The sequence below is a fragment of the Petaurus breviceps genome, unplaced genomic scaffold (genome assembly GCF_028583685.1).
Source record: "Petaurus breviceps papuanus isolate PSGF00001 unplaced genomic scaffold, PetGlider_PUasm1.0 181, whole genome shotgun sequence".
Taxonomy (NCBI): domain Eukaryota; kingdom Metazoa; phylum Chordata; class Mammalia; order Diprotodontia; family Petauridae; genus Petaurus; species Petaurus breviceps.
Window position 1 is genome coordinate 18,112,649 of NW_027185784.1, and position 26,076 is coordinate 18,138,724.

The 26,076-nt window shown below is 38.9% G+C and overlaps 1 protein-coding gene across 9 annotated transcripts in view; it reads left to right on the forward strand.

Moving 5' to 3' along the window:
* The window catches only part of CALD1 (caldesmon 1), a 245,963-nt gene that overhangs the window by 156,216 nt on the left and 63,671 nt on the right, over positions 1-26,076 (forward strand). Inside the window, exon 1 of one of the 9 annotated variants that reach the window (XM_069087271.1) lies at positions 12,050-12,323. The exons of the other annotated variants lie outside the window; for them this stretch is intronic. Coding sequence (XP_068943372.1) covers positions 12,277-12,323 — 47 coding nt within the window. The 5' untranslated portion in view covers positions 12,050-12,276. Of the gene's footprint in view, positions 1-12,049; positions 12,324-26,076 lie in introns of those variants that run through there. 9 annotated transcript variants of the gene reach the window in all.

Consider the following 26,076-nt stretch of genomic DNA (forward strand, 5'->3'; position numbering starts at 1 on the left):
TCTCTCTCTCTCTCTCTCTCTCACACACACACACACACACACACACATACACACACACACACACTCATTTATGTCACACATAAGTCACAAAGCCAGATTCAAACCCAAATCTACGGTTTAGCACAGAGGTGCCAAACTCTACCAAAACAGATTAAAATGTAATTAGGAAATGCTTAACAAAATAAATTAAAAATACAATGAAACATAGACAATGCTGATTTGTGTTTTTCCTAAATCAATATGTGGCCTGGGGGGGTCTGTTTTGATTTGAGTTCAACACCACCAGAGTGTCACAGAAAGCTTTGTGTTTCTACACTGCCTCTGACACTTGCTACCTTTCTGACCTTGGAAAAGTCACAGCTCAGTGCCTCGGTTTCTTCTTGGAAAAAAGAGGGGCTGGGACACGATGATCCCCAAGATTCTTTCCAGTTCCAAATCTATGATCCTGATCCCCTTGCTGCTTCTTGACATCTTTTTGTTTGTTTGTTTTGTGCCTCTTGTCCAAGGTCATTACATCGACCTTTAGGCATTATAAGATCAAGAGAATGATCTAAGTCCTAAACAGATCCATAGATTTCAGCCCTAAATAAACTGTAAAAGCAAGAAGTTTGGTGCTTTCTTTTTTTTTTTTAATTAAAAGACTAAGACATTATAACAACCTTGGATAATTTTCAAGAGAGACTACTCTTATGCTAATTTAGAGTTATTGTCATTTAATTATAGAGTTTATCCTAATTCTAAGTAGCTCTTCAAAACATACTAATTGGGCTTAAACAGTGAATTTAAGCATTTAAGAGGTAGACAGAAATGGAAAACAGTGGACTTCTTTCTCCTAAGCCTCCACAGCCTATTTAATTCAGAACCCAATTTAGAGAATTCTTGGCTCAAAGTGGAGAATAATTCCCCCGTTAGAGGACACCTTGGTATAGTGGAAAAAGCATTATTGGATCTGAAGTCACATGACCTGGGTTTAAATTCTGACTCAGCCATTTGCATTTATGTGACCCTAAGCAAGTCCTCTTTCTAGGCCTCAGTTTTCTCAGCTGTTTGAAAAAGTAAAAGAAGACTAGATGGTGTTTAGCTAGATAATGATTCCTAAGGGCCTTTTTAGCTCTCACTTCTATAATTCCAGTATGTTCAGAGTTAAAGTCAGGACAGACAGCTTCCTTCAGGAAACACAACTCATTGTCCTTGGACAGCTCCTAGCTATTTCTTCTGACCTCAACAGGGCATTTAACTCATGATCACTCCATTGACTCTGGTCCTGACCTCTTTCAGTGACCACACATCCGTCTATTATTTCCAACATCCACTGGCCACACTGACTCAATGGGGAACTTAGCCTTGCCTCAACCCATCCCAGATTCTGACCTATCCCTAGGCTCAGACCTTCTCTGACTTTGAGTATAAATCTTTAGGTGTCTATACCTCTGGCTGTCTGGTATAACTATTTATTAGTTGTAAAATCTTGGTAGAGTGGGTTTATTCATGGCCTGGTATGTATTGGAACTCATCAGTATTTTAATTACTTTATGAATTACTAATCCTATAAAAATATAAGGTGTTTTGTTGTCTTCTTGATGAAAGTGTTTTTGCACTTGCAAAAAAGAGAGAGAGAATGAAAGGGGAACAAATAGCTGAAATATAAACCTTCAAGTCTTGCAGAGCACTTTATTTAAAATTCTTTCATCTGATCCTCACAACAGCCCTCTGAGATAGGTACAATTTTACCCCCATTTTATAGATAAAGAAAGTGAGCCTATTAACTAGTAATAAAGCCTGGATCTTGATGTGACATTCCTCTAATACCCTGGTTTATCTATCTAGGAATGGCAGATGAGAACAATCTAAGCCAATATTTTAGCATGGCTTAGAGAGAGTATTCCCAGACTTCTAATTGCTGGCCCTCTTCTTGGTCCTACAGATATTAATGAAGAGAATTAAATACCACTAAATTTAGGCTAGAAAAGAAGTTGGCAGCTATAAGCCACTACTGCTTCCCTACTCCTAAAGAAAAGAAAGAAAAATCAAAAATCTTCCCAAATGAGGACTTTTGTGTGCACTTTTGCCTTTTGTGTGTATGTTAGAAAGAGAGAGGGAGAGAGAAAGAAAAAATGCCAGAGAACTTTACAGGATGCTTTCAGAGGGAAGGAAGAAGAATCAAAAGTAGACATTGAACCTCAGCTTGAGGGAAAGGGACCATTAGGATGCTTATTTGATTTGATGAGAAAGGTGTCAAGCCCATATCTCAGGACCAAAGAATGAGAAGACCTACAAGTAATAGTGACTATGGAGAAAAGACAAATGAAATTCCCAGCAATCAGCGTAAGAGTAGGTCAACTCATTAACCTACCTCATTTTAAAAGAAGTAATTAATTACCTTTGTCACATAAAATCTCTTTTTGATTAAGTCAATCAGAACTAAGTGTGAACCAGGGCTGTACCCTTTCTTGTACCAAAAACATTTCAACTAGGTATGACAGGAAGTCTGTTCCCATTGGGTGAGATTTAATCATCCCCCATGGAGACTATATAAAACCTAGGTGTTACTTTGAAATCCTGGAGATTTCAGGGCCTGGCAACAAAGAGCATTCTAACTAACCCTCTGAGAAGGAATTGCCTGGGAGAGGAGGAGAGTGCCTCAGTCTCTTCCTTGACTCCTCAACTCTGGTCAAAGAAAAACTTTATGAGCTTTAAAATTCTAAAGAATTCGGACCTCCCATCTTCCCAATCATCATAGCATTAGTGTCCCTGGAACAGCTAATGGTAGTGCCTTCACTGGAAGTCAGAGACATATTTGACACAGATTCAAGGCTCTACACAGAGCCTAATAGAAAAACAAAGTATTCCATGTCTAAGGAGAATGTCTCGAGGACCTCAGTAAAAGAACTTCCAGGAGCTCTATTACTCTATATAAATGTTAATCATCATCATCATTATTATTACCCCTTTATTATAGTGCTCTCTAAACTTAAGCCTACACTTGATTCTGTGGGAAAGCATGACTTTTGGGGGAATGTTTTGTACCAATTATACTTAATACCCTTTTCTAAAAACTGATTTAATCTGGCTGAATGATTTCACAGATGGAGAAAAGTGTACCAGTGGGGGCTCATGAGTTATAACATTAGAAAACATGCCCCAGATGCTACAAACTTAAGCCTGGAGCCTTCAGTGAATATAGTAGTCCTTTCTGGGGACCTGGTATCAGTGAGAGGGGCAGTTGGGATATTTACCACAGACCTACAATAAGTATAGCTTTACTTTCTTATAGAATAAGTAAATTTTTTAAAAATCATTAAAGTTTTAACATTATAGAATTTATGCAGCTAGACCCTGATTAATGCAGATAATAAATCCCATGAAGTAAATCGTATTATTTGAAATCACATTTTATAATTCCATTGCACTGGAACCAATCACCACATTTTACACAATTATAACTTTATAGTGTCAATTCAAATACATGCTACCTCTTTATGGCATGTACTATTTGCTGCTAATAGGGACATGGATGTAACTCATATTCCATCTACCAAATCTACATTCAAATGTAATATCCTGACATGCAAAGTAGACACAGGGAACCAATTCAGATAGCTTAGTTTTTCTAAAGAAGATCTTTAAGATCTTCTAGTCCAGTCTCCCCATTTTAAAGATGAAGAAACTAAGGCTCAAAGAGGTTAACATATTAAATATCACATAGAACTTGGCTAAGAACCTGAATTTCCTGATTTCCAGTCCAATGCTCATTTGACTTCACTTCTTATCTATTTCATTTCTTATGACATTTTTTCCACTGCTTCTTTAATACTTCACAAAACCTTCCTGATCAGACCATATTTAAATCTTGAAATTTGTACCTAAAATAAGTTGCCAGTATCATTGTTCACCCAGAGCAGACTGGAGCTGGAAGACAGACTGGGTAATCTTAGCAATGGAATTGCAAGTTTCAGAAAATTCTTAAATGAACTGGAAAAAGGGTTAGAAGGAAAGATAATTTGAAGTTTACCTAGAAAGACTGGGAATTCTGGAATACCATGGAGAATCTCAAATTACCCCAGTTCTCCATACCCTGTGACATGTTCTAGGGAGTCAAATTGATATCTCAGATCATTGGCTTATACGATTGGAAAGACTGACAGGTTCTTTGTAAAAAGAGCTTTAATTTTATTTTCCTCTTTGTTGTCTTCACAAAGTTTTAAAATTAAAGGGCTTTCCAGATGGTTCTTTATCTTTTTGTATGTTAGACTTTGAATTTATTTCTATTGCTACATGTTTTAGCAAAAAGGGCAGCTCCAGATTCTCTTTTCTAGTTTAATAACTAAGAAGCACATAACAAAATACTTCTATGTTCCCAAAGGGAATGTAAGCTGTTTGAGGGTAGGGACTTTTTCACTTTCGTCTTTGCATCCCCAATGACTAACATAGTATCTGCACTTACTAAGTGCCTAATAAATGTTCATTGATTGATTCTACCTGCCTCTCCTGGCTTAATCCTAATCAATGTATTGTACAATTTGATAATTTCAAAGAATAATTACAACCTCATTTTTTGCCATACAAGCAAACCATCTTTTTTACTCATTTCTCTTATGACATATTTTACATATGCAAAATTTGGAAGAATCTGTGATTTCTTCTGTGTAAGGAATTTCCTTTAGCAACACAAACCATAATCCATCTGTGACTTAATAGATAAGTCATAAAGGGTTCCCTGGGGCACCTGGATATTAAGTGACTTGGCTAGGGTCACACAGGAAATAACAGAAGAGGGATCTGAACCCAGTCTTCCTGGATGTAAGCTTATCACTGCCCATAAATGGGAGCTGGGGACACAATGGATGGAATTCTGCATGTGGAGGCAGGAATACCTGACTTCAAAGACTGTCTCAGATGCTAGCTGTATGTAGCTTCAGTTTTTTCATCTAGAAAATGAATGGGTTGGATTAAATGGACACCACGGTCCCTTACAGCTAATCCTATTACATTATGCAACATTGCTTTATTACATCCTGATATAATTTACAAAATTATATGATGACAACTGTAATGGAATAATATGGGAAAAGGTACTAATTGCACAGTATAGCTATACCTGAATTATGCAGAGCACATGGTTATCTACCTCAAGAAAGATCTGTAGAGATGAGTATAAATCCACATCTGAGACAGGATGTTTGTCTTTTTTTAAAAGATAGTATGTGAAATCATTGGGAAAAAACCTGGCTTATATCCCAGCTGCAAATTCTATATGCAAATGTAATACCCAGACATGTAAAGTACTCCTAACCAGTCCAAATGGCTATGAAACTATCTGGATAATATAGATTAGAATCCCATGACTTGAGACCTAGAACTCCTCCTTCTATGACTTCGTCATGACCCACCAAGCTCCTAGGTTACCTTCTGCATCCCCCCTAAAAAACCCAGTGCCCCAGACAATACCTTCTCAAACAGAAGCTAGGAAAAAACTGAGACTACCATGATTCAAATATACTACAGCAAAAAAAATATATATGTGTGTATATATATATATATATAATTATAATATAGATGTTATTCATATCCCCCATCCCAACACTTAGGTTATATTAGAGTGTTACATGTGTTTGTGTCTTTATGGTTTGCTTAGTAACTTTGTGCTGTGAATAAACTAGTATGTTAGCATGTTTAAAATTGAAATCATGTTTTTAAGTATTCAATGTTAGGACAAAGGTGTAACACTTTTAAGAAATAAACTCTCAGCAAAAATACTAGAAGGTAAAGAACTTGGTTTAGAAGTAGAAGAAATTTAAATAAGTGCAATGAAAGCATGCATTTATATACTTTGTTCCAACTGATGAAGCACTTTTCTCACAACAGCCATAAATTATAAGTAATTATTCTACTCCATCATTTTTATTAAAAAACTGCCTTTTATATAAAGAGAGCCTTGAAGGCAGAGGGAAGACACTCCCTGAATGTGGTAGTCACATCCAGCTTCTTCCTGAGTAGAATAAGACTGTCTTCTTGTTGTGGCAGATAGGTGGCTCAGTGAACAGAATGCCAGGCCTCATCTTCCTGAGTTCAAATCTGACCTCAGACACTTACTAACTGTGTGACCCTGGGTAAGTCACCTTGACCATGTTTGCCTTAATTTCCTCATCTGTAAAATGAGCTAGAGAAGGAAATGGCAAACCACTCTAATGTCTTTGTCAAGAAAACCTCCAATGGGGTCATGAAGAATCAGACATGACTGAAAACAACAAACAACAACAAGGCAACTGGAAAAAAATAAACAAATGAAAAGCTAAGTAATAATTCAAAAGTTAAAATAAGAACAGTATACAAATGATCATTTCTGACTGGGTGGTGTAGAGGGAATAGTCAAATCACTATTAACTAGATGTGTTGGATTTGAATACGGGAAGAGTAAGAAGACTCTAAGTAGGAAAGAATGGGATTAGCAATGGCATAAAGGCAGAAGAATATGGAATATGACCAGGGGACAGTGACTCAACTAGAAATAATCCCTACCTTGTACTTCCTTCAGCTTCATGTTAAAGCAGTGCATCATCAAAATTTGTCCTGGATGGCTAGGAGTGCAGAGATCAGGTTGTGGCTGGAGGAGTCTTGGGATGTTCAAGCTTAAAGAAAGGAGTTGTCTCTTCACATTTCACTCTGCGTGGTGGTACCGTGATGAGAGAATTTTACCATAGACAAAATGAGACTGGGACCAGGGTGAAGCAGAGTGCGTGAGTGTATACACACACACACACTCTGTCACAACCACCACACACATATCCATTTCATCATGGAAATAACCAACAGGACATAGACCACTGTAGCCACTGATGGTGACCTGGTTTGGAAGGATGAGGGATGAGAGAAGAGCAAAGGAAAAAGATAAGGGATCATCAACTTAGTCGTCTTTAGTTACTAACATCTTTTATTGATATGGTATTCCATCTTAGTAGAAAATTGAAATGGTCTAAACTCTTCTAATTGGTTTCAAATATGTTGCATGATTTGTTCCAGTATCTTCCCAAGTATTTCATTTATATATATATATGTATGTATGTATATATTTGCATATGTATGTATATGGAGGCACATATACACATATATACATATGTGTATATGTATATGTCATGTTATATATCTATCACACAAGGAGTATAGTCCACCAATTAAATGGTAGATCTGAACCAAAACCAAAATAAAACATTAGGTTGCATTATCATGTTCATGGTGCATAAGAGCAGGAAATTTCTCCTACTGTGTTTGACAGAGCCATAGCTAACCATTTTTGAGCCCTAGGCAAAACAATCAAAGTTAGGACAACTCAAAGCTTTTGCTGAGAAGGTTCTGTGTGTATTTCTAGGCACTGGAAAGGAGCTCATTGAGAGAAACAGTCAGTTGGCAGGGAGAAACTCCTGGAACTTTCTATTCAAACCAATTTTTCTTGCTAACTAGGTATTGTTGTCAGGTGTTTCAGTTCTACTGGACCATGGTAAGCAGTCATTACCCTCTAAAACTGGGCACCCTGGAGTAAAACTCTGGTCACCTCACCGGAGTGAGGGATAATTGGGATGTTTGGCATCACTTAGGCCTTTTTAAAGAGTGCTGTGTCTAATTTTAGTCTCCTTTTTTGAAATTATATTTCTCAAAAGGTATAATTAAGAAACTGAAAAATAGAAACTCTGAAAAGAAGATTAAAGGCACTGGCATTTAGCCCAGAAATGGCAAGACTAAAGGCTGACTTAATGCCACTTATAGCCTTAAATTTCAGCAAGAGAATTTGATTAGTGGGAACTATAATTGATAAATCATCATTACCGTTGCTTCTGGAAAAGAGTGTATCAACTTCCCTGTGACTTAATTCATCATCCCTGTGACTCCCCAGACAAAAACATTCTTAACTCCAATTTCCCTCCACATGTTGTGTTCCACTATTAGAAGGCAACTCTTGAGGACAGGGATTGTCTTGCTTTTGTATTTGAATTCTCCATCATTTAGTACCTTACTGGGCAAATAATAAGCACTTAAAATGTTTATTCATTTATTCAAGGGTGACTGAATTCTGAGACAGCCTAGCTTACACTTACAAAGTACTACAAGGTTTACTTTCCTCACAATAATTCTGCAAGATACATAGTGTAAGTACCAGCTATTATCCAGATTGTATAGTGTCAACTCTCATTCTGAAGTGAGGCTGAGACCAGAACTTAGGTCTTCTGACTCCAAGATCATTTGAACTTCTACTACATAATGCTTTATTCCCTAACCTTCCTACCATGTCATGGGTAGGACTTGTTTAGAAGGAGATAACATGCCGCAGAGGGGATGGGGAGGAAGAAAAAATAGAGGAGCTTCAAGAGTTTTATAGGATTTCAGACAAACACCCTAGGTTACAGGGGTGGGGAATCTGAGGCTTCCAGGACACATGTGGCCCTCTAGGTCCTCAAGTGTGGCCTTTTGACCGAATCTAAACTTTCAAAACAAATCCCCTTAATAAAAGGATTTGTTCTGTAAAACTTGGACTCAGTCAAAAGGCTGTACCCAAGGACCTAGAAGGCCACATGTGTCCTGGAAGCCTCAGATTCATGTGGCCTCAAAGCCACAGGTTCCCTGACCCTGGAGCCTAGGAGATAGAAGAGGCATGTAATGTAAATATAAGCAAAGACACCAAGCAGAATTTAGTGGAGAAGGACAGAGACCCTCAGACTTGGGCAAGTTTGAATATGTAGCGAGCCTACCACTATGTTCATTTTCCCTGCTCTCTCTTATGCCAGTGACTCTCCAACCCACCACAGCAAGTTGGGGTAGGATGCATTTCCACCATCAGATACAAGAGTAGAAATTAAAGGAAAGGAAGGACAGGAAAAAAAAACTGAAGAAGTTGAGATTTTTCAGTGGAGAAGAGGTGCAGAAGAAGGAGGAGCAAGAGGGAAAAAGAATGGTACCATATTCTGATGGAATTTTGGGGGCGGTCTTCCACAAATCTACTAGAAGGCATGAAAACAGGAAAGAGGTTCTATGCAGCCTTCCAAAGGAGATACAGGCAAAAGGAGAATCACTCCAAATAAAGACCTTTCATGAGAATCCACTCCACCATAACACTACCTCAACTACATGGTAGTATAGCATAACCTGAGTACATACTCTCCAGGAGAGGAATATGGGCCAAAGGAAAGCCCTTGAGTGGGTGGGACAAATCAGGGCAAGCTCCTGGGAGGAAACACAAGGACCAGGGGGAAAAGGAAATAGGATTGTCTGCAAATGTGCAGGAAAGCCTTTCTCCATCATCCTCACCCACCTCTCAGCAAGTACACATCCAGGGAAAATTTCTTGGCCTGATCCTGCTAGTGTCGTATTTGAAATTACTTCCTTTGTGAGGCTTTTTGGTTTTTTTATTGGAGAATTTTTTTTTTAATAGTTCTATGCCAAAGCCACACCTACGCCCTCAGATAAGATGGGAGTCAGCATTCAGGAAGCAGAGATGGGCTTCATTCCCAAAACCCTGAGGAAAAAAAAAGAGGCCCATTGGTAATAATTTTTAATTCTATGAATGAGTGAGGAAAGAGAGTAAAACCACTTATGCCAAAATGGGGAAGGAACAAAATGCCTTTTGCTAAGATACACATTTCTATATCATCCTTGAAAATCAGAGTCAAGTTAACTCAACAAATGTTTCTTAAGGGCATATTCTGTTGAAGACAAAAAACATGTCTTTAAATGCCTGGTAGGGGTAGCAAGATATAATGTGAAGAGACAGAGAAACTGAGTTCAAATTTAGTCTCTGGTGTTTTTTTACCTATGTGGTCTTGGGCAAATCCCTTAACATCTCTAGGCCTCCATTTTCTCATCCCTTCCATTTTAAAATATATAATCTTGTAATAATAAATGTGGTTTAATAAATATGACATCATAATTAAAATGATCCCCACTTGTATGTAGAAAAAAAACACAATGTGGGATCATGCAATCTGAAGTTCAGTTTGTTCTATAAACCACTGCCTCAATGCTGCTTAACTCATGAACAAGAAAACAAATTCAATTCCTAGTTAACTAAAACTAACAAGAGAATCTAATCCACTAGAATTGAAATCACTTAACCTGAACACTGAGCTAGGAAATCCAGACTTTTCATCCAGGTTCTGCCTCTAACAAATTGTATGATTTGGGGCAAATCACCTGAATTCTGTACCAGTTTTTTCATCCATAAAATGAGGGAGATTGGATTCTATGGATCAACCCCAAAGCTTTTTTAAAGTATATATTATGTGCCAGGCACTGTGCTAAGCATAAAAGCTACAAAGGAAAAGGCAAAAAACAACAACAAAAAAAAAACCCCATCACAACCAGTTCCTACCTTCAAAAAACATACATTTGAAATGGGGAAGGCAAAATGTACATAAATTGATCCAAGGAAGACAGAGAAAAGGTAGATGGAAGGTAACCTCAGAGAGGAAGTCATGAGAAGTTAGAGGGACAAGGAAAAGCCTGCTCAAGTAAGTGGGCTTTGAGCTGAGCCTTAAAAGAGCTTGGGAAGGGGCGGCTAAGTGGCACAGTGAGTAGAGAACCAGCCCTGGAGTCAGGAGGACCTGAGTTCGAATCCAGCCTCAGACACTTAACACAAAAAATAGCTGTGTGACCTTGGGCAAGTCACTTAACCCCGACTGCCCTCCAAAAGCAAAAAACGAAAAAAAGCTTGGGAATTCTGAGACAACAGTGGCATCCCAGGTTGGGAGACAGTCTGGTTAAAGGCATGGAGAAGAAAAGTGGAAGTGCATAGAAGGGAACAATGGATAACAAGACTGGAAAGATAGGAAAGGGCCAGGACATGAAGGGTTTTAAAGGCTCTTTAGATACACATGAATCTCTAGTTGATCCTTAAGATAATAAGGAGCCCCTGGAGTTTATTGAATGGAAGTGACCTAATCTAATCCAACAAGCACGTGCAAAGCACTGGGAGATATACAGAGACAAAAAAACCCCAAAATGTCCTGTCCTCAAGGAGCTTACATTTTATTGGCTCCTCCTCAAGGTCCCTTCCAATTCTGTGATGCTATGACTTCATTATCCTGTATACAGATCCCTCCACTTAGCCAAATAATAAATGTGTGTTGAGAAACCCAGGTTACTGAAGAGCTTGGTTTTTCATCACTTTTGACAGAGAAAAAAATTCCTCCTTTGATCCTTGACTCTATCTGAGCTTCAGGGTCAGTCGGTCCAGTTCACTTTAGAGTTGGGAAATGTTTTCATGTGCCTAGGCAGAGATGGAGTGTAATCTCCAGACAGAATCCACACCAGCACCAGCACCACCTCCTCGTCCTCCTCCTCCTCCTCCTTCATGAGGGCAGAAATCTGGTCTCCATCCAAGCTCACCTTGCCCTGGCTGAGCTGGTGAACTCACAGACTGAGGGGCACGGATACAATCTCTGCTGCTGGCTATTTGTTTCAACATGTTCACAGGCCTCCTCCTGCCTCCCTTGCTCAGAGGGGGATGAGCACCCAGCGCCTCCAGTTACTCGGTGGGGGAGTCTCCATCTTTATTGCATTTGGTTTGCATTTACATTTCATGCATCCTTTCCTGGATAAAAGGGACAAGAGAGGTTTCTTCAATTCAGTTTCATAGTGGGAACTGTTTACTTTGGAGGCCACCTACACCAATACTAATTGAGAACAGATCTTAGAGCAACTGTTGGAGAACTGTACCCAGATGAACTTTACAGGAGGCAAATCCCCAATGATCCTTTCACAATTAAATTGTTCATATATGTATATATATTTATATTTTAATGTTGACCATGATCAGCAATGTTCAGAAAATTTTGAGAATGTAGAACTGTATTTTAAAAACTCCCTTGAATGGTTACTGACTCTGAAATAGGAGTTATTTGTTGGGAAGCATTTCAAGTCCTCGCTATAATACTTCTATCTGGTAGTGATATTCTTGGGAAGCTTGAAGAAATATGGGGGCCTTTGAGGTACAAAAAAAATGAGGGCTTCTATTAGAGACATTACAGTAAAAAATAACAATCAGCTCTCTGATGATCATATGCGGAGGGGAAGGGTTGGGAGGAGTAGATTTGGCAGAGGACAAGCTCAGACTTTCGTCACAGGGGCAGACCAAAATGTTAATACATAGGGTGAACAGAGGAGCATCCTGCAAATTCCATTAGGACTGAAACGAAAATGACATTCTTCCTGTCCCATTCCACACCCTAACGATTTGTCCAGTCCCTCACTGAACCTGGCAGCAGCTACCACTGATTCTCAGCTGTAGACATGCTCAGCAGATCGCAGGGAAGACGCAGCCTATCCAGTCTCTCTCAGTGAGTGCTTACTTTGTCTTGATTTTTTGCCCCTATTGCTTCTCTGCCTTGAATTTTGTGTAATGGTGTTGGGGGAAGGGAGGTTTGGAAGAGCAGTAGAAACCTGGAGGGGGTAAGAAGTCAAAGAAGTTACATTAAGTTCTAAAACTGTGCAAAATGTGGGTCTAAATGCCATATATGTCCTAACAACTCTTATTTTCCTTGTTCCCGTCTTGTTGTGTCTTGTAATACATGATCAGAGGTGGGCTCATTGTCATACTTAGGGGCATGCTTCTTGAGAGATGTTATGTATTACAGATCAGCATTCTAAGATTAAAAAAAAAAAACCCAAAAACCTGCTGTTAATTTAAACCCCGTCTTTCTGTTCAGAGCGATCACTTTACAGGACGCAGATTTCATCTAAGTCATTTATTGCCCAATCCTCTGAAGTAAATAGCAAAAAGCCTTCGTTATACAAGCTATCTGAAAAGGGTAGGAAGAGTCAAGCGCATATGATATTGATCAGGGAATGATTCAGATAACAGGCTGCAAGGTCAGAGAATTATGGAGGCACAGAATATTAGAGCTAGAAAGTGCCATAGAGGGCAGCTAGTCCAACAAGAGTCAAGCGCATATGATATTGATCAGGGAATGGTTCAGATAACAGGCTGCAAGGTCAGAGAATTATGGAGGCACAGAATATTAGAGCTAGAAAGTGCCATAGAGGGCAGCTAGTCCAACAACCTTGTTAGTTATAAGAGCAAACAGAACCTAGGGAATTCAATGACTCATGGATAGTGGAAAAATCAGGACTAGAACCCAAGGTTTCTGACTCCCTGTCCAAAGTTTTGTTGTACTGTATGAACAAACAATAAATGAAATAAAGTGAAATTTAACTGTAGAGAGAGAGACTGGAGGACCAAGCACCAGAATTCAAAGGATCATAGATAAACAACTAGAAGCGCCCTGAGAGGTCAGCTAGTCCAGCCCCTGTATCTTAGGGAATAGTAACGCTAAAGGAGTGTAAGTGACTTGTCTACAGTCACTCACAGGTAACCTGTAACAGAACCTCATTCAAATCCAGGTCATAGGATCATAGAGCTGGAGTTGGAAGGTACCTCAGAGGCCATTTAGTCTAACCTCCTATTTACAGATAAGAAAACTGAGGCTCAACTAATAAGTGTCTAAGCAGGGATTTGCACTCAGGTCTTCCAGACTCCAATCCAATGCTCTTGCCCACAGCTTTGGGGAATTATCACTGTAAATGTGCACACAGTTACACTTTGATAGATCTCTTTGCCTTGGAGGTAGTATTAGTCTATGATGGGCACATAGCTACCTGAGTTCTAAGTTCTCCTGTCTTCTTATAAGAAGATTTACTTCAGTCTTCGCAGTATAAAAAAGAGTTTGGTAATATTTGATATGGAGAATACTAACCTTCTTGAATGCCGAAACCTACATAAGAGCTTTGTTATTATTGTAGGCATGTGTAAACTGGCTATTGAAAGCCCTAGAATTTTGAGATGTTAGCACATAGTAAGCACGTAACAAATGCCAGTTGACATGATGGACTGACTATGTAAATTTATAGTAAGATCACTAAGCCTTTCCAATCCCCATAGGCACAACTGTGAGTATATTCTACAGTTCTGCTTTGGTTTCCTCTTTCCTTCTCTTTCTGCATTCTTTCTTGGTGATGTCATTAGGTATCTTGGATTCATCATCTTCATGCAGATGACTCCCAAAAGAACCTATCTAGCTCTCATTTCTCTCCTGAGTTCCAATCCTGTATCTTCAGCTGCCTACTAGACATCTCTTGAATGTCCCACAGGTATTTTAAACTCCAATAGAACTAAAACAGAATTCCTTATCCTTCTCTCTTACCCACCCTTCTCGTTTCTGTTGAGGTCATCACCAGTCATTCATTCAGTCACCAGGTTCAACACCTAGGAATCTCCCTTTTCTCTTTACTCTCTCCCCATAGCCAACCAGTTACCAGATTTTGTTGTCTACTTCCATACCATCTGTCACCTCCATTCTCTTCTCCGCTCCACTCCCACCACACCAAATCAGGTCCTCATTACCTCTCACCTAAACAATTGCAATAACCTCCTCAGTGGTATCCTTGAATTCATCTTCTCTAATTCATCTTCCGTAAAGCTGCCAATTGGAATTACTAAAGGGTCTGACCCTTTCCCTACTGAAGAATTTTCAGTAGCTCCCTATTGCCTCTAGGATAAAATATCAACTCTTCCGTCTGACATTTTAAGCCCTTCACAATCTGGCTCCAGCTTATCTTCCCAAACTGATTACTCATTTCTCCATTCCATGTGTAGTCTGCATTCCAGTCAGTCTGGCCTGTGAGCTGTTCTTAATATACAAAAGTCCATCTCCTGCCTCCATATTTTTGCCCAGGCTATCCCACAATCTGAAATGTTCTTCCTCCCCACTTCTACCTCCTGAAATCCTTATCTCCTGAAAACCCTTCAGGGCTCCAAACACCATTCCCTTCAAGAGACCTCCCCCAATTCCCTCCTTAGCACTTTGCAGCTTCACACCCAGTCATGTTGTGTTCATTTTTGACATATTTTATATTGTCCATCTATGGACTTGTAGTATCTCCTCAGTAAATTATAAGGTCCCTCTGGGCAGGCACTATTTCCTCTTCGTATTTTTATCTTTAGTGAATGTATTTCGCACATAGTAGGTATGTTGTTATTGTTCGACCATTTTTCAGTCATGTCATACTCTTTGTGACCCCATTTGTGCTTTTATTGGCAGAGATATTGGAGTGTTTAGCCATTTCCTTCCCCAGCTGATTTTAAATGAAGAAACTGAGGCCAACAGGGTTAAGTGACTTGCCCAGAGACACACAGCTATTAAGTGTCTGAGGTTTTAACTCAGAAAGATAAGTCTTCCTGATTCCTGATTCTTGATTCCAGGCCCAGCACTCTATCCACTGTGCTTAAGAGAAATAGATCATTATTTTACTGTTTACTTTTAATAAAGTTAAAACTTAGTGTGTAGTAACTTGAGTTTTCCCTTATAGTTTTATTACAACCCTTATATTAGATTCAGAATTTAATTAGAATGTTCTTTCCAATCCTTATTCAATCCTTCTTTAGAGTTTAAATCCTCCCAGGGCTTGTGGCAACTTTATTCTCCAGGTATAAGGTGATATTAATTTAACATGATATTAAATTGACTTCCACCTGCTTCTTTCAACCTTTGGTATTTTTCCTTTTTCAAGCAAAAGGGAATTACAGGGAAGACCTTAGTTTGCCTATTCTGGTATCCAACTCTTCAGTCTTTTTTCTTTTTTTCTCTATAGAACAGAAGAGAAAAACCATAAAAAGTATCTAATAATACAATACCCCTATGCCTAGGTTCTCTGATCAGAAGGAGACTTTTGGGGGGGGGTCACTTTTGCTCTAGGAGCAAAATATTCCTTTATCCTAGGCACTCTAGCTTGGAGTGGCTAACTTTGTGTAATTTGAAATCTGTACAACATAGCCAATCTGCAGTTCTGACTTTCTTGGACCTGTGGGTTAGAAGACTGAGCTTAGGTAAACAAACCCCTGTTAGGTGGACCTCAGAAAGGCACCTACCATGCAGAGGATGGAGTGGCCCTCTACAGTGAGAACCATGATCTTCCCCATGATGTAGAAGAATACTTTCACTCTCCAGATTTTATCTAGGTTGCAAAGCAGTAAGTCTTAGGTCTCTCCTACATATGGTTACCAGATACCAGGAGAGCACCGGGAGAACAGCAAGAAGAGAAAATGGAGGACACGACTAATTAAACATTAGACTTCATCAGCAATGATATACAACAGTACATATTACAGTACGTGTTTACCCATTACACATGATGTCAGATGGTGTTGAAGGGCCATCTGTAAGATTAATTAGACATATCCTCTGCTTCCACTAAAGGAATGAAAAAACATCAAAAGATCATTCCAGAAAAAGATAGAAGCCATCCAAAAATGTCACTTGGAAGTAAATTAGAATCATTTGATCTTGAAACTGAGCACTATAAAATTTCAAGTAATTTTACACGAATTCTTATTCCTAATTAACAAATCAACAAGCATCAAGTATATTTAAAATTCTGGCCAGCTGGAAAACGTGAGGGAGGAAATGAGGATATGTCTTTCTTTGACCAGTTGCCTGGTAACCCAAAACATTAGTATGTCTTAGAAACTTGCAGATGAATGTTATAACTAATAATCATGCCTAGGACCTCAGGCTCTGATTTAATCATTTTTCTGGTCTGATTTTGAGGCAGCTAGGTGGTGCATTGCATAGAACATTGGACCTGTAGTCACGAAGATCTGAATTCAAATTCCACCACTGGCACTTACTGTGTGACCTTGGACAAGTAATTTAACCTACCTGTCTAGGTTTCCTCATCTGTAAAATGGGGATAATAATAGCATCTATCTCCCAAGGTTGTTCTGGGATCAAAATGAGATATTTTTTAAGTGCTTTGTCAACCTTGAGGTACCATTTAAATGCTAGCAATTGTTATTATCATTATTGCTGTTAGCATTACTATTTTAACTCAGACTGCATGCAAACCCATCCAAGGATACAAAATCAAAGCAAGTTGGAGGAGGTTAGGGTGAAAATACTTCTTCCGTATGTATGCCTTCCTGGTCATGGAAAAGTCTGACCTCTCTAATTATAAATAGCTACACCTATCTATACTTCCTAAAGGTTGAGGGGGGTTAAATACTTCATAGCACAAGTGGACCATGGAGACAATGTCAAGGGATAAATAGTTTGCCCTGGAGTGTCGGCATCCCTTGGCCTTATCTAGTCTTGTTATTATCAATGAGAAGATGTTTGAGATTCTTTGGTTAGACAGAACATTCTATCCAGTTCTCCCCTCCAAATTCCACAGGATGTTTAGAGTAGAGAATCTCTCTTTAGTTCTCAGTAATTGTACTCAATTTGAATATAGTCAATAACTCACATACACCAAAACTATCCTTTCCTGTATTCCTCCAAAATCCATCCAAAAAATTGACAGAAAGAAATTGTAATTATTTGGTAATTATTTGTCAATAAACAAGCATTTATTTTTCCAGGGGGTCCAGAAAAGACAAAAAATAAAGACCTTGACCTCAGATAGCTCACATTTTAATGGTGGAGACAGTATACAAATAAGTGTACATAGAAAAAAATAGATAGATAGATAGATAGATAAATAGATAGATAGATAGATAGATAGATAGATAGATAGATGGATAGATAGATGGATGGATGGATGGATGGATGGATAGATAGATACATAGATAGATAGATAGATAGATAGATAGATAGATAGATAGATAGATAGATAGATAGATAGATAGACAGATAGATAGATAGATAGACAGATAGATAGATAGATGGATGGAAGGTAATTTCAGAGCCTGGAGTCAGGAAGGCTTATCTTCCTGAAGTCAAATCTAGTCTCAGAGACTAACTAGCTGTGTGACCCTGGACAAGTCACTTTTAACCCTGTTGGTCTCAGTTTTCTCATTTGTAAAATGAGCTGGAGAAGCAAATAGCAAACCCCTCCAGTATCTTTGTCAAGAAAACCCCAAATGGGGTCACGAAGAATCAGATGAGATTGAAAAATGACTGAAGAACAAAATTTCAAAGGGAAGGCACTGGTAGGAGGGGACAGGAGACTGTGAAAGGCCTCCTAAAGAAGGTAGGATTTAGACTGAGTCTTGAAGGGAGTCAGAGAAGCCAGGAGGCAGAGGTGAGAAAGGAGAGCAATTTAAGCATGGGGACAGCTTTGCTCTTGGAGCAAATATTCCTTCACACAACTGGGAGATGGAGCGTTATGTACAAGGAACAGCAAGACCAGTTTTGTAGGATCATACAGTACAAAGACGAAAATGAGGTATAAGAAGATAGGAAATGTAGGAAGGGTCCAGTTTGTGATCAGTGCCTTGATCCTGAAGATAATGGGGAGCCACAGGAGTTTATTGAGTGAGAGATGGGGTACATGCACTTTAGGAAAATTGCTTTGGCAGCTGAGTAGATGGTGGAGGAGACCAGAAAGGAAAGACTTGAGACACGGAGATCAACCAGACGGTTATTGCAATAGTCCAGGAATGAGGTGATGAGGTGACTGTTGGCCATTGTCCTGTCTCCTTTGAGAAGGCTTAGGGGCTTCTCTTCATAGGTTTACAATGGCCTAATTATCAGTGTCTGGTGAGTCAGTGAAGCTCATTGCATTCAAGTTAATACATTAGATTGTAATGACAAATAACCTGCTCTTGAGGTATGAGTCATATGCATTGATCCTTCAAAACTTTGTGAGATTTTTTACCAATTACCAGCCTAATAACTAAATGATAATTCAGTGACCCAGAGTGATTATGCACGCACAGCTATGAGTGCCTCATTTTCCCCATGGGGAGACAGGCTGTCATGGAAAGATAAACTCTGCTCTCTTTCCTATTATTTTTGCCACATGATCTTTTCTATAAATTAAAACAACCCAAACTTAATTTTAAAAAATTTTGATGTTTAACCACCACCTGAGTTATATTATAATAATATAACTATAATAATTATAATATATATTATATTAATATATTATATATTTTATACATAAATATATTTATATAAATAATATAAAATATATAATATAATAACCACAAAAAAAATTTGATGTTTAACCACAACCATCACCATTTCTAAATTATGCCTTTATTTGTATTAACCATCCAAAGTGAGGTAACCAAGCCCCCTTCATTTTATATCACCTGTTTCTTTACTCTTTCTTTCCTCCTTTTTTTCCAGGGTTATCTTGTCCTTTTCATTCTGTTCATTACCAATTTTAAATTCTATTTCACTTTCAATTGGCAATGACTATCATTTTTAAATTTCTAACCTCATTAAAGTGGGGAATTTGTAATCTGGAAGCCTCAACAGGAACAGGATAGAACAAGTCCTGCTTTCAATTTACCTGACAATCCTCCCCTACATCTCCAGAGCAGGAGTTATAAACATTTTTGAGTGTGTCATGGATCCCTTTATGGACCCCTTTCTCAGAGACACATTTTTAAATAATTGGAGGAAATTCTAAATTTCAATAAGAGTTGGTGAAAATAAGGATGTATTTTTTTTCCTATTCAGGTTCACAAATTCCCTAAAATCTCTCTGTGGACCACTTAGTTAAGAACCCCTCCTCTAGAGTCTTGTCTACTAGCTGCCTAGTCCTTGTTATCCATAGGGATCAAGTCTAAAATAACCATGATGCAATAGGTCTTCGAGCAGACACAAGAGTTTGAATCCTCCTAAGAGCTTTGTCTGAACTGAATTCCCTGATTCAATTTAGAATAGGCTTGAACTTAAGAGATGGTTCTGAAAGTACCTCAGTCCTGGAGTTCTTTGGAACAGAGTAGTGCAACTAGGATGGGGGGAAAAGGTGCCCTGGCCACAGCCCCAAAGGGATTACAGAAAGGACTCATTGCCTTAAGTTGCATAGACAAAGGTCCATTTGGGAAACAGTAGTGATGGAGGAAGAAAAAACTAAAACGTTGATTTAAAAAATAATAAAAGATTCAGTCTGGCTAATGCATAAGGGTTGAAGGAGTGGGATATGAATATAAGCCAACACCACAGGGTGAGGGTAAAGGGAACATGAGGATAAAAGCATAGATATGGTTCTTATCATCTACCCAGAAGTCCAAAGGGAACTGGTTCTTTTGCTGATACTATGGTGACCCACCGCAGGGAAAGACTTTGCTTCAAGGCTGTTCAGGATTGGTGAAGACCAGTTGAATTCAGCCCCATGTGATACAGTAACCCAGGCCAAATGGATTTTGGCCTCCCTACAATCAATTCCCTCTCCACTCTCAATTGAAGCCTTCTCTGAACTGAATTTCCAAGGAAAGCTTCAAAAACACTCTTCCTTAAAAATGCATTTTTTTTAAAAAGAGTATATTAGTGCTTTGGTTTATTTATTTTTTCTTTTCTTTACAAAACCATAATTGTGGCCTATACCAAATGGATTGTCCTCCATCGGATGAGGCTTTAATTTTTCCAGTCCCCTCCCTTCTGTGTCCATTAGCTGCTTCTCTTTTTGCTTGATGAGCAGCACATGTTGTTGAAGCCACTCTTGGGGCCATCTTGCATGGCCAGTCTTTCTCTCCACTGCCAGTGTCCTAATAAGGGAATAAATGAGCCCTTATTGGTGAGGTAAGAGGAGTCAGGCAGTGGATAATATTTTTGCTGATTGAGAAGGATAAGGTGTGGTTTGGCAGGTATTTCATTGGTTTGGCTGACTCCCGGCATAGTTTGTCTCTTTTACAGTTCAAATCCCATAGAACAGACTGTCAGGCAGGCTGGTTTTTTGGTATTTTTTTTTGCAGATGTTTAGCTAAGCCATAAAAATTTCATCATGACATGGATTGTACATACTAAGGAAAGATGAGGATTCTTAGTAGCATGATGTTTCTACCATGCACACACAAAAAAGGGAAGGTTAAGATGATAAGACAGGTCCCATAGAAGTTATTTTGTTTTTTTTTTCTCCAAGAGACAATGGCTATACCTCAGGTAACTGCCTCCAAGTGATCTGTGGGGCATGCTTTGAGTAGCAAAGGCAAAGTAGTAAGGTTGACTTAAGGCTTGAGCATGCAAGAGAAGTAGAGGCAGAATATATCTCTCAGTACGCTCGCACAAGGTTTTGTTTTTATTTGGAGGGGGAGGAATAAAATCATAGATCACTGATTGATTTAGAGCTAGAAGAAACTTGAATAGTCATTAAATTCCAACCCCTTCATTTTATTTTATTTTTTTGCTTTTTTGGAGGGCAGTTGGGGTTAAGTGACTTGCCCAAGGTCACATGGCTAGTTTTTGTGTTAAGTGTCTGAGGTCGGATTTGAACTCAGATCCTCCTGACCCCAGGGCTGGTGCTCTGTTCACTGCACCACCTAGCCGTCCTCAACCCCTTCATTTTAAAAAGGAGAAAACTGAAGCTCAGAGAGATAAAAGTGATTTTCTCAGAATTAAACAATTAGAAATCATGGGATTTGATCCCATCTTTCAGACTGAGTCCAGAATGCTAGACTGCTTTTTGTTTAGAGAAGAACATGTATTAGTAACTTCTCCTCTCCACTGGTAAGCCTTAATTACCTTGTCACTTAGCTGTTAATAAGTGCTGATCCTCTGCTTTTGAATTTTTCCTTCTTGCTTGATGGACCCATTTCTCTACCTAGTAAGCTAGCTATTAAGTCTCTGGATACTAAGCCCAAAGCACCTATTTGGAAGAAATGTGCTAATTACCTCATTAACACTATTCTGTATAATCTGTTATTGTTCAGTCATTTTTCAGTAGTGACTTCATGACTCCTGTGTACTCTGAAATGCCCCTAGCTGGCTCATAGCTTCTCCTCAAACTTAGCAGTCTCTCCTGCTATCTAGGGCTTTGGAGTTTTGTAACTTCTTTCTCTCCTCACTATCTTCCTAGTGGCTTGAAAATGCTATTTTAAAGTCATGCATCCCATCTAGCTGCCCTTCTTTCTGAATTCTCTGTTCACTCCAACTTCTTCCTCCAGATGAGTGATCCCGCCATTTTGCTACCTCATTTTACCAATGGACCAGACCTTTATCCATTCTTACATTTCAAAGCCAGGAAAGAAAAGAAGACAGGTTAAAATAAAACAGGTTTCTTAAGAGATTCACAGGTTTACTGAGGTTGATCTATTCTTAGTGGCAGAACAGTACTTTCAAGTGAAATCAACTGTTAGACACATGTTTGAATTTTTAATATCTAATGAATAAAATCAGAGATCTATAATTTTAAGGAAATTCAGAATCCATCAAGTTCAATCCCCCTATTGCAGATGAGGAAACTGAGACCCAGGGAGATTAAAAGACTTTTATATAGGTAGTAAGTATATGACTTTTATATAGATAATAAGTATCTGGGTTTTTTTTCTTTTTTTTTTTTTTGGAGGGGCAATTGGGGGTTAAGTGACTTGCCCAAGGTCACATGGCTAGTTGTTTGTGTGTGTGTGTGTGTGTGTGTTTGTGTGTGTGAAGTGTCTGAGGCTGCATTTGAACACAGGTTCTCCTGACTCCAGAGTCGGTGCTCTATTCACTGCACCACCTAGCCGTCCCCAAGTATCTGATTTTTAACCCAGGTTTCTGAGACTCCAAGTCCAGGGCCCTAAGTTTTGTCAAAGCAATTGGGGCTGAAGGGAAGAAGGGAAGCACAATTGTGCCACAGTTGAAACCATTGACATTATATGGGTTTTCTCTTTTCTGAATATGCACCTGGATGACTTTTGATTTAATTCAGTCTCTTTGTTTTTTCTTATATTTTAAACCAAGCACATATCTGAAAATAGTATTGTATGTTATGAACTTAGAACATATATGAGAAGAAAAAATGTCCACCTTGGTTCATAACCAATCAACAGAGATCTTTTACTCTGTTTTCTCTATCTTAGCTGCCCTGATCATTGCTCCAAAGGACCCACAGGTCCTGACTGACTTCTAGAGCTATTGAATGAGTCCAGGCCCATTTATTAGGCACTCATTATGTGCAAGCGGCTATGCAAGATGCTGGGGATACAAAGAAGAAATGAAGCAGGCCCTGCCTTCAAAGAGCTTATATTCTAATGAGAAGAAAACATGTACATAGATATTTGTATATGAAATACATACAAGAAGCAAATAACTAGGTACATACGAGATACAAAAAAAGCTAATAATAACTTAGTATTTATATAGTGGTTTAAGGCTATTGTTCCCATTTTGCAGATAAGGAAACTGAGGCTGAAGGAGGCTAAGTGACTTCCCAAGGTCACACAGCTAGTAGTATCTGAGGCTAAATTTGAACTCAGGTCTTCCTAACTCTACAAAATTCTATCCACTACTCTATCTGTGTGCATACGTACATATGCATATATATGCATGTATAATATATATATATGTGTGTATACACACGCATATAATCTCAAAAGGAAGTTACTATCAGTAGAGGGAGGTTTTTGAGAAGGTTTCTCTTACAGATGGCAGCATTTGATCTGAGCCTTGACAGAGACAGCAGGTGGAGGTGAGGAAGGAAACCATTCCAGACATGGGAGGCAGCCAGTGAGAAGGCACAACAGGAGAGATAGACTATTGAGTGAGAACAGCAGCAAAAGGCCAATGTTATAGAAATAAAGTGTACATGAGGGAAGTAACCCTGGAAACGCAAGAAGGGCCCAGATTGTAAAGGGCTTTAACAGCCAAACAGAGGATTTTATGTTGGGTCTTGTAGGTAATAGAGCCCAGCCAATTTTATTGCACAGGGGATTCCATAGTCGGACCTCTACATTAAGAAAATCAGCATGGAAGTTAAGCGGAGGACAAATTGGACTGGGGAGGACCGGAGGCAGCCCAGAGGGTCTTAAGGGGTACAACTGGGGAATTAAGCAACTCGGGAACATTTTCTATGAAGGCATTGGGTGGGAGCTGGGATGTGTAATCCACAGTCTTGGAGGGTTTTGGGGAGGCAGCCATGAGGAAAGAGTTCATTCCAAACATGGGAGACATGTAAAAACTGGGAGATGAGAGATGGAATGGCATACATAAGGATCAGCAAAAAGGTCAGTTCCTAGTGATGCTACTTAATGTGTAAAAGGAAGTGGTTACAAACTAAAACTGAAGAGGTAGGTTGTGAAAGGCTTTGAATACCCAAAAGAGGAATTTGTATTTAATCCTAGAGGTAACAGGGAGCTACCAGAGTTTATTGATCAGGAGTGTGACATGGTCAGAACTGGGCTTTGGAAAGCACTTTGCCAGATGGACTGGAGAGGGGAGGGAATGGGGGTGAGGAGACTAATTAGTTAAAACAACTTAAATAGTCCAGGTAAAAGGTGATGAGGGCTTTGACTGGATTGGTGATTGTGTAAATGGAAAGGAGACAGATGTGAGAGATAGTATGGAGACAGAAATTATAAGATTTGTCAACTGATTGTCAGTATGGATTGAAGGAGGGTGAGGGAAACCAATGACCACATGAATAGTTCTAGTATAGCAAGTAATTAGTCCATTTGGACATCTCATTGATACACTAAAAATGACCACATTATTACTCAGGCAGAAGAACCTCAAAATCAGTGAAGTAAAAATTAACTTTAACAGAAGTTTCTCTTAGTTATCTTTCACTTGCTTTGAAGCCTCCCACATGCCCTGCCCCTAGGTGGCCAAGGGCCCACCCTTAGTTTCATAGGAGTATGAGGGAGTAAGTACCCTGAACGAAATGGGGAGACAGCAAAGGTGAGATAGCAGGTAGAGAAAATTCCTTTAAAGAAGCATGAAAAGACATTGCTTATCTGCTAGGTCACTGAGGTAGCCCACAAAAAAGGCAAGTTAGGTAAACAAGCATTCGAATGGAAATAGTTTCTCAGGCCAACATCAATGGTCAGAAGAACAGTCAAACATTAATTCACATTGGCTAGTTTGACTTCAACCCCTGATTGACAAAGAACGAAAGTCAAAAAGTGATCTCATTACAACTATTAAGATGACCCGTAGGAAACTAGAAAAATGGATTTCCAGTAGCCCAAACCAAAGAGTTATAACCTATGTCTACTTGCAGTGGAACCCCTCAAGCTCAAGAAGCAGCATGAAAGTAAGAAAATTAATTTTTAAAAAACTTAAATTTCAAGGTTTTATACTTTAGCTCAGGGATTAAAATTCTTTATGATCACTAAAAATCACTGGTGAAAAAGTTTGCTGCTAATTATCAGTTACCACCAAAATGACCTCTTATCCAGAGAGGGGTAAAGGAAGAAGTGAAGTGTTTTCATTAGCTCTCTAGAAAGGACCATAGAGATCATTTAGCCCAATTCTCTCAATTTATGGATGAGGCTCAGTCACAAAGATAATGAGTGTAAAACTGGGATTTAAACCAATGTCCTCTAACTCCAAATTCAACACTTTGCGTAGTTCAGGGCTGCTTCCACCTGCATCATCCTCAATTTTTTTCTCCTCCAATATCATTGGACTGTGTCCCCTCACTACAGGACTGATTCTGACCAGTCACAATGAGGAAAAGACTATGGCATTGGAAGAAAACCAAGGCTACCCTCTCAAAACGAGGCATTCGTCTGTGGCTTGCCTCATAGGATCAGAGAACCTCTTGGAAGGGTCCTTGGCGATCATTCATTAGATTATAAGCTCCTTGTGGGAAGGGACTGAATTTTGCCCCTTTTTATATCCCCAGTTCTTAGCACAGTGCCTAGCACATAGTAGGCACTCAATAAATGTCAATTGGCTGATTTGAATATCCAGTCCAATAACCTACTTTCTGCAGTAATCTCCAATGCAAAATCCCCAAGAAGCACTCATGCAAGCTCTGCTTGTATCCTTTACCACCTTACAAGACAGTCCATCTCATTTCTGACCTAATCCTAATTCCATTTCTTTGCATCCATTAACCAACTTAGAATTTCTCTTATCCTAGTGAGCAGAAACATTGAGCTTTGGGCCAAGAATGAGTGAATATTGCTAAGATTTAGAGTGAGTGGGAGACCAAGACATGGAGGCAGTGAGTATAGCCTATCCTTTTAAAAATAAAAAATAGCATTTTATTTTTTCCAATTACACATAAAAACAACTTTTAATATTCATTTGTTATAGAACTTTAAGTTCTAAATTTTTTTTTCCCTCTCTTACCTCTCCCCTTCCTAAGACAGTAAGCAATTTAGGTTACATAGGTACAATCATGTAAAACATATTTCTACATTAGTCATGTTGTGAAAGA